Raw genomic sequence first — 15,877 nt, forward strand, 5'->3', positions numbered from 1 at the left:
AACATAACTCCTAAGGTTCTATATTTATGTTGTTGCATCACTTTCTTCCCAAGGTAACTCAAGACTTGTTTTCTCATGATAATTGCAAACACAAAAGAGGATAAGCTAATTTAAAAAAAACATACAAATAACAACCAAATATATTTCATAATAAAATATACAAAGTGGTGATGAAAAGGAAAGAAGAGCAGGGAAGGAAAGGATGATAAGAAGTAAAAGATGATAAGGAGAAGAGAAATAAGAAGAAGGAAAAAGAAAAAGAAGAAAAAAAGTCTAAATAACATAATTTATAGATGGATTTTATTAATAGCTAAAATTTATTAATATTTACATACAAATATCAATCAATAAAAATGAGATCATTAATAATTATTAAAATACTTATTGATGATTATTTTATTATAGCATTTTTTTTTTAGTTGATAGCAAATAGTCAATGAATTCAAATTTTAAAAACAAAAATTATGATTGCTAACTGATTATGTGTTGATAATATATAATTTCTCTGATACATTACCAGTTGTCTCTACATAAATTAACTTTTTTGTATTTCATTAATATAATAACAACTTTTTCATAATTTTTTTCAAAAATATAATTTATAATATGACTTAAAATATATTAAACATGGTGAATTAAGTATGAAACGTATTCCTATACTAAATATAAACTAATAAAAAAAAGTAAAATATAAAAATTATATGTATATCTTAATCACACATTGAAAACAAATACTCCTCGCATCTCTCATAAAAATATAAACAACAAAAACAAATAGTATAGAAACAATTTTTTTTTATATTATTAAACTAACAAATATATTCTTTTAATTTCATAGAAAATTATTTAAAAGAAAAATTTTAATTTTTTATGTTATTATATATATATAATTTTTTATTAATATTTGTTGTATGTATAAAGAAAGAAAATATAAGAAATATACTCTTGTAGAGTTCTTCTTATTTTTTTTGTCTACTAACTTTATCAACATCTCCTTTAAAAGATTATAGTAGAACAAAATTGGGAAGCTCTATTTATTAATTAATATTTTAGTAGTTAACGTCAGGATAAAATTTATATACAAAATTTATTGTTTACTGTTTACAATGAACATATATTTTCAATATATACTTTTTATAATTAAAATTCATAACAAATACTTTTATCAAATAAATTATATTTTAGATTTATAATTAAAAATTACAATTTGATAAAAAGTTATTTCAATTATTAATATTAAAAAATTATATTTTATTTAAAAATAAATATACTTATAGGCTATAAAACTTCCTGAAAGTTCTCTCCTTTAAAAATCACTTAAATAATAATTGATTAATAATTAATAAAAATCCCAAAAATCTATTAGTCTTTTGATAACTACTTTGGTTTTAATAATATATAAAAGAAATAATAACAGAAAAGAATGTGTATTAATATATAATTATTTTACTATTTGGCTGTTATTTTATTGTGTAACAAAGATAAAGACCATATCATATAAGTTAAATAGAGATTTTTTTTTCTTCCAAAAAAATCATAATTATTAGATTGATCAAAATTAATTGAAAGTATATAATTGATAATTCTTAACCTGACCTCTTCATTTTTGTTCATGATAAAAAAAAAAATGTGTTGAGATCTATGATTTATAATATATCTAATATGAGCTTTGTGTGTAAAATATCCCAAATCAAATAACAATAAAAATGATATATTGTCATTTTCTGTTTGCTTAATTTTCTAATGTTCAGTTTAATTTGATAAATAAAAATATTATCATTTGATCATGATTTTTCATATATATTCTCCATATACAGTTACCATGTGTAAATGTAAAAGAATAAAATCCAGAGTGATCTTATAAAAAAATACTTAATTTCTAAATCTAACCTAAAGCTCCAACAACCACTGATATAGTTGGCAACGTTGTTGATTGGAAAGCGCATCAAAGTTCATAGACCTCATCAGCAGAGTATCTATTCCAATTAGCCCTAATGGTGATTAAAACCAATAATCATCCACATAAATATTTACACTATCACCCTTTTGTTGTTATGTTTTCCAAGTTGCAAGCGTTGGTGTGCAATCACCCTTCCTTTCCCTGGTTTTTTCATCAATTTTTATTTTTCTCTCTCCTTTTTTTCATCAATTCCTTAATCCATTCTATCAATTCATTCTCTTATTCTCTATCAGATTAAACATTCTCTGAAGAAGTAAACCACAGAGAAAGAGGAAGAAGAAGAAGAAAATTAAAGTTGCTTTAAAATTCTCTTAGCATCGTTCATCTTGGTGATACGAAAACTGGGTCTTCGATAAAGTCGGAGACCGATTAAGAACTACGACTAGGTAGATAACCATTGAAACTATTGTTGTTTTGAGTCTTCAACTTTTCATGATCTTCTTGTTACTGATTGTTTTTTATGTCATTATGTGTTTGGGTTTGTGTTTGTTTATTCATTATTATATATTTTTCTATTTTTTTAATGCTATATTATCTGTTATGGAAATTGTGGTGTTTGATTTGTTCAGTCTGAGGTTAAGGTTGTTGGTTTTTAAATTGATTTAATATTTTTTATTTTGTTTTAAATTGATTTATACTGTCACTTTTTTATTCTTTTTTGGGAATAAGGTTCTGATGAGCAATTTGCTGTGATGATAATGAAAAATAAGAATAATGACTATTTGTGCTTATTGTTTTAGAGGAAAGCTTTGAATAAATGGAAGAGTTGATTGTTTTACTTTTTAATTTTTTATCCAAAAGAGAAAACAAGAATGTCAGTCTTTCTTGTTCAGAATTCAGAATTGTTGGGCTAATATGCGGTTGATGAATGAAAACTGACAAAGTTTAGAACTGACAGGGGTCTGTTTCCATTTGGTGTAGAATCAATTAATGGGAAGTAGAGGCCAAAAGCGTCCTGACATGGTGGATGAACTGCCTGCTGATAAGCGTGCGTGCAGTTCATTGGATTTCAGACCAAGTTCTTCAAACTCATCAGTTCAAACGCACATGAATTCAATAGTGGAGGCACATGATCACGACATGGATACTTCATCGTCTGCTTCAGCTTCAAGCCAATCAGAAGGAGATCCGGAGAAGGATTCAACTTATGGGTCGTGTGATTCAGATGACATGGATCAGCAGCATAATAGCACCCTTTATGAGTATCATAGAAGGAGACTATCCAGTGATCATGGAAAATTTAAGAATATCATAAGTAGCTTGAGTGAACAGACTGAACCCTCTTGTCAATTAGCTGTACTCACTGAACTCTGTGAAGTTCTATCCTTTTGTACAGAGGGTTCACTATCCAGCATGACTTCTGACTTGTTATCACCATTACTTGTAAAGCTTGCAAAGGATGAGAAGAACCCAGATATCATGTTGTTTTCTATAAGGGCCATAACCTATATATGTGATTTGTATCCTAGATCAGCTGGTTTTCTTGTTCAACATGATGCTGTTCCAACCTTATGTCAAAGATTATTTGCTATTGAGTATCAAGATGTAGCTGAACAGGTAATTCATGTTTGTTTGTTTGTCCATCTTATATATTCTTTGTACAATAAAAGGGATATAACTTAATGATATTGAAATCATGAAGTGTCTCCAAGCATTGGAAAAGATATCGAGAGAGCAGCCTCTTGCTTGCTTAGAGGCTGGGGCAATTATGGCCGTTCTCAGTTATATTGACTTCTTCTCAACAAGCATCCAGGTAAGGTTCTAACACAGTAGGGTCTCATGTTCATGAGTAATGACCATTTTCTTTCTTGTTATCCTTAAAAATCGCATTTTATTATTTAAAGTTCTAGAGCAGTGATTTTTTTATTGGTTTATGATCTCCCCTTTTACCAGAGAGTAGCTCTTTCTACTGTGGTGAACATATGCAAGAAGCTTCCTTCTGAAAACCCTTCACTTTTTATGGAGGCTGTTCCTATATTATGTAATCTTCTTCAGTACGAGGATAGGCAGGTACCAATGAATGGATTAAAAATAATTGGACACAAATCACATTTGTATCTTTCATTCTGTTGTAGTTTCCTTTACCCTTCTCCTGACCTGCAACTGATCTTCTGCAGCTTGTCGAAAATGTTGCTACATGCTTAATAAAAATTGTAGAACGAGTTGGGCAGTCCTCAGAAATGTTGGATGAGCTTTGTAAGCATGGGCTGATTCAACAGGTCACGCATCTTTTAAGTTCAAATGGTCAGACTGCCCTATCTCAATTAATTTACAATGTAAGCTATCTTTTATGTCATATTCATATGATACTTTTCCCTTTTTCTTATGACCTGTGAAGTTTATGTAAATCTATTATTTTGTTTGTCAGGGATTGATAGGATTACTGGTCAAACTTTCATCTGGATCACTTGTAGCCTTCAGGATTTTATATGAACTCAATATAAGCAGCATATTTAGAGAAATATTATCTACATTTGACCTCTCATATGGAGTATCAACGTCACAGCTCGTTGGTGGACACTGTAATCGGGTATTTAGCTTAGGACCCTGTTTTCTTTAACTGGTTTCCTTTTTTCAAACTGGAAATGTAGGTATCTTTCTTTGTTTGTGAGGAATTTTTTATTGGTATTTTTTATATTAATATATATTTTTATAATAATAATAACTGACTATTTTTATGTGAATGTGATACAACTTCTTTTGAAGCTATTTTTTTGACAGCTTTAAAGTAAAACACGAACAGTTAGTTTTCCTCAAAAGTATAAATAATTATTGTATTATTATAAATACTTAAATCCTATCTTTGATATTAGACCCCGATCTTTTAAAAGAGAATGATTTTCATACAAAAATTGAAGAAATCATATCCTTTCTCTACACCCAATTCTCCATGGCACGAGCAATACTATAATACCTATGCATAAAAAACATTCATTGTTAAATTTACTGCTCCTTAGTATGTTGGTTGAAATATGTTCTCCATATTTATTTGGTAATTTCATTCAGAAATGCATGCCTCATCTAATGAAAACAAGGGTGCTTGATTTGAGAAAATTCTTATAAATAGTTGTGTGAAAGGTATGTCATTTTAGTTGCTGATTTTTCTAGGTATATGAAGCACTCAAACTGCTAAATGAACTTCTCCCTGATCGGGCTAAAGATCAGAATGATCAACTGGTGCTAGAAAAAGAATCCTTTCTAGATAATCACTCAGATCTCCTGCAAAGGCTTGGAATCGATTTGTTCCCCATGTTAATCCAGGTTGGCTGATTTTCTCGTAATTAACTAAATGCTCTTCCTTTTCTGTTACATTGCAATACCTACCTCATCCTTGTACAGGTGTTCAATTCTGGTGCAAGTTTATTTGTTTGCCACGCATGTCTGTCTGTTATGTACAAGATAGTCAGTTCAAGCAAATCTGAGGTGCTTGTTGAATTGCTAAAAAATGCCAATATTTCAAGGTGATGCAGATCTTCTTATTCTCAGCATCTCATTATTAAGTCGATTTTTTTTCATATATTAATGTTCATTTTATCTGGTTAACATGGCAGTTTTTTGGCTGGAGTTTTCACTAGAAAGGATCACCACATGCTAATGTTAGCATTACAAATTGCTGAGATTATCCTTCACAATTTTTCAGATAATTTCTTAAAGTTGTTTATAAAGGAAGGAGTCTTTTTTGCCATTGATGCACTACTAACACCGGAAAGATCTTCAAAATTGATGTACCCGGTGTTTAGTGGCATTCAACTGTCATCAAACTCTAGTCAAAAGTCTGCCTCAAGAGAGACCATCAAGTGTTTATGTTATGCATTTTCAACTGGCCAATCTCCTACATCATCAGAAGCCAAAAGTTGCAAACTTGATAAAGATTCTGTTTATAATCTAGCAGAGCATATAAAGACAAAATATTTAGCTCCAGAATTATTTGATTCTGAGAAAGGATTGACTGATATTTTACAAAATCTTAGAGCACTGTCTAATGATTTGTTGAGCATGTCTACTGACAATGGTGCTCTTGGTGTGGTTGAGGAGAAGATCAATAATATATTGTATCAGATTATGGACAAGCTTACTGGCAAGGAACAAGTTTCTACTTTTGAATTTATTGAAAGTGGAGTTGTGAAATCACTTGTTAGTTATTTATCTCTGGGTCAGCATACGAGAGAAAAAAAAGGGGTACAGGGTGTCTGTAATTATAATGCTGTCATAGAAAAACGATTTGAGGCTTTAGCTTGTGTCTGTGCTTCTCAGCATCTCTCTGGTGAAATACCCATTTCTATATTAATCAGGAACTTGCAAACTGCACTAACTTCATTGGAAGCTTTCCCTATTATTCTGAGCAGTGGATCGAAACTCAGAAATTCATTTGCTACTGTTCCTAATAGGTGTTCCATTCCTTACCCTTGTCTGAAAGTACGATTTGCAAGGGGGGAGGGAGAGACTTTCCTGAGCGACTACATTGAGGATTTTCATACTGTTGATCCTTTTTCTTGTATGCATTCTATTGAAGCATATCTAAGGCCAAAGGTCAGTCCAAAAAGCACAGAGCATTATAAATCATCATCCATCCAAGCAGTGTTGCAACCTGAAAGTCCTCCAATTCAATCACCATCACATGCAATTTCAGTCTCAGTTGAAATTCCTGTTACTTTGGGACCTGTTGACATGATGACAGATTTCCCTGATATACAGGTGGTATTTGTAACTTTGGTTATTGTTTTATAGAAGTATCTGCCTTTTCTGTGTGTTTTTTCCTTTTTAATTTATCTTACATTTTTCGAACTATGTCATCTTGTAGAAGGATCAACCGAAGCTGACACAACTCATAACTGATCAAGTAGTCATCATGAATGCAGGGGAATCCTCCTCCTCTAGAACTCAGGTTGTAAAGATTATGAGGATCAGTCTTGTTATTTGTGTCAAACTAAATTGATTTTGGCATTTTTTTTTCTAAATTGTCATTTTACAGTTTTAAACATTTTTGCAATCAACACTGTATATTTTCTGATTACTCAATATATAATTCTCTATTTGTTTATTGTGATTTAATGCTTCTGTTTTTGATAGTTATGTATCTCATTTGCAAAAGAAATTTCACTAATTTGATTAAATTCTATGTTTCCTTGGTAACAAATAGTATGTTTAAACTTTTGACAGTAATTGACATTTTTGTAATTTTTGTCAGGGTTATGCCGTACAAGAACTGCAAATGAATGCAGAACCATGCCCAAAACTAGAAAAACAGGATCCTTCATTTTGTAGCAACGAAGCTGCTCAAAAGCTTGTCTTTTACATCGAAGGACAACGTCTGGATCAAAAATTGACTTTATATCAGGCAATTCTTGGCCATATAGTAAAACAAAATGATTCCTTTTCCAGTGCAAAACTGTGGAGTCATGTGCATACAATAACCTACAGAAGGGCTGTAGAATCTGAGGACATAATACCTCCACAATATCACTTCTCACCTCAGGATATCTCTGATGATAAAGTTTTAGCTCATTATCAGCATACTCCATTTTTCTCAGATATATTCTCTTGTGAACTTGTTTCTGATCTGGAGAAGTCAAGTCCAACTTATGATATTTTGTTTCTTCTTAAATGCTTGGAAAGAATGAACAGACTTACATTTCACCTTTTGTCTCGTGAAAGGATTTGGGCTTTTGCCAAAGGGAAAGTGGACGACTTGGATAGCCTAAAAATAACTGTTCCTTCTGTCCCACAAAATGAGTTTGTAAGCAGTAAATTGACAGAGAAGCTAGAGCAACAGATGAGGGACTCTTTGGCTGTCTCCGTTGGTGGTATGCCATTGTGGTGTAGTCAATTAATGGCTTCATGTCCTTTCTTATTTAGTTTCGAGGCAAGATGCAAGTACTTCAAATTGAAAGCATTTGGTCAGCCACAAGTTCAACCTCACTTGTCTCACAATGGGTCGGGAGCAGTGATTGATAGACGATTGGGCCCTGGGGGATTGCCAAAAAAGAAATTTTTGGTTCATCGCGACCGGATTTTGGAATCTGCTGCAAAAATGATGGAGCTGCATGCTTGTCACAAAGTTGTTCTTGAAGTGGAATATGATGAAGAAGTGGGCACTGGTCTTGGACCAACCTTGGAATTTTATACCTTAGTGTGCCATGAGTTCCAGAAATATGGCTTGGGCATGTGGAGAGAAGATGTTTCTTCGTTAATCCTCAAGTCAAATTTGCAGGCTGAGGAAATAAAAATTCATTCTTTTTATGGACTCTTTCCTCGTCCGTGGTTAACAATGCAAGATACATCTGGTGACATACAGTTCACTGACGTAGCACAGAAATTTTTCCTTCTAGGCCAAGTTGTTGCTAAGGCACTTCAAGATGGGAGGATCTTAGATCTCCACTTCTCCAAAGCTTTCTATAAACTTATTCTTGGAAAGGTAATAAATTATCTGGCAATCGATGAATGTAACATGAGCTTGCAACCAAGTATGGAAGATTTACAATTTCGGTCATTATAACTGACTGAATTACTCTTTTTGTTTATACCATGTCTCTTTAGGAACTTTCTCTTTACGACATACTATCCTTTGATCCTGGGCTTGGTAGCGTGCTGCAAGAGTTTCAAGCACTAGTTATAAGGAAAAGTATTATGGAATCTGTCAATGGAGAGAATTCTGAGTTGCAATATGGAAAAAGCTTTCGAGATACTAGTATTGAAGATCTCTGTCTTGATTTTACCCTTCCTGGGTATCCTGATATTGTACTTGCTTCAGGGGCTCATCATTCCATGGTGGGTCATTGTTGAATATTTTTGTCATTCTATCTTGACTTTAGTTCCTTCAATGGTTGTATCAACTTTACATATTTATACTTTCTGTAGGTAAATATGAGAAATCTAGAGGATTATGTTTCACTTATTGTCGATGCAACTGTGAGGTCTGGAATTTCAAGACAGGTGGAAGCTTTTAAATCTGGCTTTAACCAGGTATCTTATCTGTTATCTTAGTGATAGTCAAATTAGTTGGTTATAGTTTATCATATACACTTTCTCTTCTCTTTATGTGTTAAGTTCTCTAAATCAATTTAATTGATCAGGTGTCTAAATATTTTTTATGAATCTGTCAGAGGTTTTAACAATTTTGCTACTAGTCGTTGAGGACATGGCCTGGAACTTCCCATTTCATCCTCTTGTTTGACTTTGACATCAACATTTTTTTTGCACTTCCTTTTGCCCCTTATTTTCATTATGCTAATAAATGCCAAGATGTCTACAAAATTTGAACTGGATTCACCTAGTTATACCCAACATCTCAATTTCGTTTCATCCTAAAACTTTGGGGGAAAATGGGGGGAGGAAAGGGGCTTGGGTGGTGAATGAAAGAATTCTGATACTCAATATTCCTGAACGATATATTGAGACTTTGACACTTGTTACATGTTTTTCCTCAGTATAATAACAATTTATCATCAGAACTAGGTTGTCGTGTTCTTCTGCGTCAATTTTTATGTGTTTTTATGGTAGAACCTCAAGATCAGTACCTGTATAGTGAATATAAAGTTTTCCTTTAGAATTACTGCCATTTGCAATACTGCTTATGAATTTCTGCTATATCTTATAGTGATTCTGATAAGTATTTTTCTTTGCAAAATTGTTTTCTACCTTTAGGTTTTCTCCATTGAACATCTTCAGATTTTCAATGAAGAAGAAGTTGAGCGAATGCTTTGTGGAGAGTATGACTCTTGGGCAGTGAGTACAATTTCATTAATATAACCGTTTTCTATATGTGTAATTTTGTTTTCGAGAATAGAGGAAAAACAATTAAGCATAAGTGTGCCTTGTTAAAACAGATCAACGAGCTTGGAGATAACATTAAGTTTGACCACGGGTACACTGCTAGCAGTCCTCCCATTGTTAATGTAAGCATTCATGTATATTTAGATACTTTTAATCTCATTCGGTAAAAAGTTCTTGTTTTTTTTTTTGTCTTGAATCTCGTGATTTTATGAATCATCTACTTCTGTTGATTCAGTTGTTGGAGATTGTCCGGGAGTTTGATCATGAACAGTGGCGAGCATTTCTGCAGTTTGTGACTGGTGCACCTCGACTTCCTCCAGGAGGGTTGGCATCTCTGAATCCAAAGTTAACTATTGTCCGGAAGGTTTACACTTATATTCTCTGTGCAGTTTTTAATGCTTAACAATTACATATTTTGTGTTAGTCTACTTACATCCATGATTCAACAGCATTGTAACAACCGGGCAGACACAGATCTACCAAGCGTGATGACTTGTGCTAATTATCTCAAACTACCTCCGTACTCATCAAAAGTAACTTACCATTTTATTTTATTTCAAACTTTATTTATAAAACACATAAAGGAGTTTTAGAAACTGTTTTTCTTACCTTTTAACTTAAATATTGGTTGGCACTGAATTTCAGGAGAGAATGAAAGAAAAGCTGTTGTATGCCATAACAGAGGGTCAAGGATCTTTCCACCTTTCGTAATTTCACTATGTTGAATTGTCCGTATTTGAGCTATGGAAATGTAATTATTAGGGTAGTTGTGTAGATAAGGGTGCTGGCAGTGGTAGATGAAGGTGCTGTTTTCACTGACTACAATTGTTGGGGGTGTGTACATAGCATGCTGATAGTTTAGTTCATTGACTGGTATCAGCTGTACAGAAACTGAGGACACTTTCAAGGGTCACGCATGATATTTGATGTACAGTATTTGTACAGGAACCTTAATCATTAATATTTTAGTCTATTACATGCAGAATGATGTTAGTTCTTATCTTTGCTTCTGTTGCATCTACTATATTTTAGTTTTAATTTTTTTTTTCTTGTATTTGCCGCATAATTTTTTTATTTTTCAACTTACATTCATAGTTCTGCACTTTCTGATGAAAAAAAAAAACCCAACTGATATGAATTGATCTTCGAGTCTTTCGTCTGCATGCCGGTCGTAAACTACACGTGGGCTTCGTTTTAGGTTAGGCTGTTACTTTTGTAAGATTAGTTGTGGATTGACAATATGAAAATAATCAAGAATATCAAAAATTAAATAAATAAACAAACGGAAGAAAACTAAAAATTTGACACAACAATATGGGTTTTCGGCAATTATAAAAATTTGATATTTCACTTAGGTGAAATAAAACTAAAAAAATACTAATTTTTGTACTATATAGAACACAATCTATTTTTATATTAAATTGTATTTATTTTTAAAAATTAAAAGATAAAACAGATCATTTGAAAATCCAAAAATTATTGTTTTCTAAATATTTAATCCTAATTTGAACAATTTATTAATTTAATTGATTGACTAAATCAATTGCAGTAATTCAATATAATTCATATTTAGCTATTAAATTTAGTTATTATATCAAATTCAATCCATTTCTAATTTGAATTTTAAAATCAGAAATACAAATTGATACTACAAAGAGAAAAACTGAATTAGAAAAGAGAAGAACAAACTCGAAATAAACAGCGATTCATGTGAAAACTCAATTAAAGCAAAGAAAGAAAACTAAAATCCTAATATGTGTTCAATTGATTTATTTTTTTTTTTCTCCTTCTCTTGATTAGAACAAGCCCTAGAAATAGGAGCTAAACTTAAACCCTAATGTTACAAATTTTGAAGAATAATAGACTTAATAAGGTCTAGAAATGTAAATTCTGCAAGATTCATTTACAACAAATTTGTCTCAAGCTTTGGAAGTATATAATCTAATGCAACTAAATTAACAAAAAAAAAAATTACATTTGTAAAAAATAGTTATAGCTAAAATAGTGATCGAATGTTCGATAAGCTAAAAATGCAAAATTAAAACAATTATTACTAATGAACCCAAGTTATTAGTAATGAAAAAAAAAATAACTAAAAACCTAAAATAAAACAAATAAAAAGTAGAACTAATATATAATCAAGTTACAAATGTGTGTACAAAATATGTACTATCAAATTCTTCCACGATTAAGTTTTTGCACTTCTATGAAAAAGACTAAAAAAAGAAAAATTGAAGAAAGAAAATAAAAATACTGAAAAAAAGACAAGAAATAAAAAGGAGAAAGAAAACTTCTCAATTGATCATAAAAGAAAAAGACCCATTAATCATTTTTCATTTCTCTTTTTCTTCTCTTTAATCCATTTTTCTTTACCTTTTCATCTCAAAACATACATATTTTCTTTTTTTTTCATTTTCTATTTTTTTTTCTTTTCTTTATCTTTTCAAACTACTTCCAATCAACACATAATCCATCAAAACTTCAATACACACCAAATCAATACAGAGCTTCAAGGTAACACTCTCACACTTATTCTTAAAAAATTTCTAAAAATGACAATGCATGTCGATTTGTCCCATTTAGGCCGACTTGCATTTGGCCCACAAAGCATACCAAAATGGCCATCTCCGTGTAAAAATGTTGGCTAATTTCTTTATCTCAACTTACATAACATTTGACTTGTGGACCTACAAGACAACCCACATAAGGAATTATTGTTTTGTAAATTTTTTCCTCAATTAAACCATCTAAAAAACTAGGTTGCAAGATTTGAATAACATTATTTTTATTTAATTAAATTAGTAAAAGTAATAAATTATAGGGTTAAATATGTTTTTAGTCCCTATACTTGGGGACGATTTTGGTTTTAGTCCCTCCTTCAAACTAAGGTACAATTTAGTCCTTCAACTTTAGAAAACTCTGGTTTTAGTCCTTCTTACCAAATTTTTTTAACTTTATTTGTTGTTTCAAACGCGTTTCTCAGTTAACATTGAAACAAAAATGTATCAAATAGTGTAAACAATCCAAATGCTATAATGAAACGTGCTTAAAACAACAAATAAAATTAAAAAAATTTGGTAAAAAGGACTAAAACAAGAGTTTTCTAAAGTTGAAGGACTAAATTGTACCTTAGTTTGAAAAAAGGACTAAAACCAAAATCGCCCCAAAGTATAGGGACTAAAAACATATTTAACCCTAAATTATATAAGTCTACTTTTTTTAAAAATAAGTAATGTTCATAATTTTATAATTTTTAATTTTTAAGTATAATTTTCTTAGAAATTTCATAGCAGATGTATATAACTAAAACAATAACAAAAATTAAATTTCTAGTAACTAAAATTTTCAAATAAAATTGAGAACAAAAAAACCCCTTCCAAAAGAAAACTTAACTAATGGAAAATCCAGACAATACTAATATTAGTGGACACATCATAAGCTATGGACACATTTTTAAATACATACACAATGTGGATTATACAGGTCAGTCCAACCCCGTTCTGCTGTTGGCCAGCACGAGTTGTAGGTTATGTGGGATGGGCCTAAATGGGTCAAAATACTCAGTCCATCTCACACTTTCTTCTTGTAGGCTTAAAATGGAACCACATGGCCCATTCTACATTGCCATCCTTACTAATTCTCAAGATAATTCCAAATCGAGCATGTGATAGCTTCCTCCTCAAACTAGGTAGCTCTAAACATGAAGAGAAGCTATGAAGATCAAAGATGGGGCGAAACCAATGGAGAAATGGGTGAGGATAAGTCTCGATTTTGTGTTTGAAGTGAAGGTACAGTGGTATTTGATGATTCCTAAGAGAGGTTAGGTGAACTCCCAAGAAAGGTGGCTAGAAGAGACCATAAAATATTTCTTTTGTTCATCATCAAAAACACATATATGAAATGGGTTTTGCTAGATATAGCTCCCTCTATCAACAAATTCTTTAGGGAATTTCAGAGATGGTTTATAACCATACCATGCCTCAAATGGTGTTAGTCCTTTCATTGCCTTTGTGGGAAACCATTTTTGAAGAAACACAATCGTATTTGTTGCCTCTACCCAAAACTTATTTGGCAAATTCTTCTCATGCAACATGCATCTTGACATCTCCATGATGTATTTATTTCTTCACTTAATAACTCCATTTTGTTGAGGTGTGTAAGGGGATATAAGTTGATGCTCTATGCCTAAATCTTCATAAAACTTGTCAAATTCTATTGAAATATACTTCTTTCCATTATCAGATCTTACAATTCGAATTTTACAGATACTTTCATTCTCAACTCTTTTCTTAAACTTCCAAAAAACTTGAGCTACTTCTTATTTACACTTCAAGAAAAAAATGCAGCACATTTTGATGAAGTCATCGATAAAGGAAATAAAATAGAGACTGCCATTTAAGGAAGGTGTTTTGTGAGGACCTGAAACATCCGTGTGGTTGAGTTGCAATTTGTGACTAGCTCTCCATGTTGACTTCGGGAATGAATTTCTTTTTTTCTTTCCAAATTGACACGCTTTGCAACTTTGAGATTGTATCACTAAGCTTGGGAACATCAAGTGCCAACCCTTGTTCTCTTAGTTGCAACAACCCTTGATGATGATAGTGTCCTACTCTCTTATGCTAAAGTGAGTGTCATCTTCTTTGAGAGAAAAAACATATTCTTCTCCTTTAAAGGATTGAGTGAAAAACTTTTTCATTTCATTTTTACTTTGAAGATATCTTGATTAGTTACATCCTTAATCAAGAAATATTCATCTTTAAAAATAACTTTAAGGGATTTTTCAATAAGTTGTCCAACACTCAACATATTTTGGTCAATGTTAGGAACAAAGAGAATATAATGTATAAGTTTTGTACTTATATAGATTGTGATTGCAATATTTCCTTTTCCTTTGACATAAATATAATCCCCATTTCCAATTTTGACTTTGGTGATGTTAGTTGACTTTATATCTTTAAACAACTCCTTATCATGAGTCATATAATTTGTTCATCCAGTGTTAATCAACAAACTTTCATTTGATTCACTACTTACAAAGCATGTAGCCATAAATAGTTAATCATCCTGTTCTTGATCGACAATCTTAGCCTTTTAACCTTGTTGTTGATTCTTGCTCTTACAAATTATAGCCTTATGCCTCATTTTGTTACATTGGGTACACTTAGCATTTGGTCCTCTCCAACATTTGAAAGGAGGATTTTGATGCTTCTTAAAACACTTCTTGTTGTTTTTGTTGTTAAATGCATTCTCATGATGTTTCGCTTACAAGGCTACTTTAGTGGCATCTTCTTGCCTCATGGTTCTTCTTTGCTCCTATGCCTACAAAGCATTAAGAAGTTCTGCAAGAGTTATTTGAGTAAGATCCTTGGTATTTTTCAAGGCTGAAATAGATGGCTCAAATTTGTCTGACACTATTACAAGACTTTTTTCAATAATTCTTGAGTTTGTGAACGCAAAACCAAGTAATCTGATTTGGTTTACAATGTCCAATAACCTATCATAATACTTTTTAATTGATTATGTTTCCTTCATCTTCTACGACTCGAATTCTCAAATCATGTTTAGCACATGCATTCCTTTGATTCTTGCATTTCCCTTATATTCTGACTTGAGATAATTCCATATCTCATATAGTGACTTCAAAGTCATAATCCAAGTGAAGATAGTATATGAGACTGTAGCAAACAAGGAGGCCTTTTCCTTGAATTTCTTAGTCTTCTTATCCTTGTGTGATTTTATTTACACCATGGTAGGATTTTTTGGGAGAGTAAGAATTTCATAATCTTTTTCAACTATTTCCCAAATATCCATAGCTTTCATATATGCCGCCATACAAACTGTCCAAACTTGATAGTTTTCACCATCAAACTGATGGCATACCCCTTGCCATGACCTAGCACATTCATGAAGAGTTGGAGACATCTATGGAAGATGGACCCATACTCTTTCTCTTAGGCCATCTAAAGCCATCATGAAGATTTAGTAGAGTTAGAATAATTTTGGGCCTTGTATTTTGGGTCTAGTAGTCTAGATTTTATTTGGGCTTTATATTATGGGCCAAGTAGTCTAGATTTTATTTGGGCTTTGTATTGTGGGCCTAGTAGTACAGGATTTCAATTGGGCCTTGTATTTTGGGCCAAGTAG

The 15,877-nt window shown here is 31.8% G+C and overlaps 1 protein-coding gene across 4 annotated transcripts; it reads left to right on the forward strand.

The window, feature by feature from the left end:
- The first annotated feature begins 1,967 nt into the window (after window positions 1-1,967).
- On the forward strand, window positions 1,968-10,731 carry LOC106754417 (E3 ubiquitin-protein ligase UPL4). Of its 4 annotated transcripts, none has more exons than XM_022777937.1 (19): window positions 1,968-2,104; window positions 2,194-2,346; window positions 2,882-3,517; window positions 3,603-3,713; window positions 3,854-3,970; window positions 4,078-4,236; window positions 4,329-4,490; window positions 5,069-5,221; window positions 5,300-5,421; window positions 5,512-6,655; window positions 6,762-6,845; window positions 7,149-8,375; window positions 8,498-8,728; window positions 8,819-8,923; window positions 9,605-9,685; window positions 9,769-9,855; window positions 9,969-10,097; window positions 10,183-10,266; window positions 10,379-10,731. In XM_022777937.1, the coding sequence occupies exons 3-19, from the start codon at window positions 2,891-2,893 to the stop codon at window positions 10,442-10,444; spliced, it is 4,689 nt and encodes a 1,562-aa protein (XP_022633658.1). In that variant the 5' UTR covers window positions 1,968-2,104; window positions 2,194-2,346; window positions 2,882-2,890; the 3' UTR covers window positions 10,445-10,731. The 4 variants fall into 4 exon arrangements, with proteins under 4 accessions (XP_022633658.1, XP_022633659.1, XP_022633660.1 ...); XM_022777938.1 differs by having other exon boundaries at window positions 2,057-2,078; XM_022777939.1 differs by lacking the exon at window positions 1,968-2,104 and having other exon boundaries at window positions 2,111-2,346; window positions 2,859-3,517.
- The last annotated feature ends 5,146 nt before the right edge of the window (window positions 10,732-15,877 follow it).

Source organism: Vigna radiata, unplaced genomic scaffold (assembly GCF_000741045.1).
Source record: "Vigna radiata var. radiata cultivar VC1973A unplaced genomic scaffold, Vradiata_ver6 scaffold_108, whole genome shotgun sequence".
NCBI classification, from domain to species: domain Eukaryota; kingdom Viridiplantae; phylum Streptophyta; class Magnoliopsida; order Fabales; family Fabaceae; genus Vigna; species Vigna radiata.

Excerpts from the sequence above, each read along its gene's own strand:
- LOC106754417 (XM_022777937.1), top strand. The coding sequence starts at position 2,891 with ATGGGAAGTAGAGGCCAAAAGCGTCCTGACATGGTGGATGAACTGCCT. Across the intron at positions 5,422-5,511 it reads AAAAATGCCAATATTTCAAG|TTTTTTGGCTGGAGTTTTCA; the intron begins GTGATGCAGATC and ends TTAACATGGCAG. Across the intron at positions 9,686-9,768 it reads GAGAGTATGACTCTTGGGCA|TGTGCCTTGTTAAAACAGAT; the intron begins GTGAGTACAATT and ends ATTAAGCATAAG.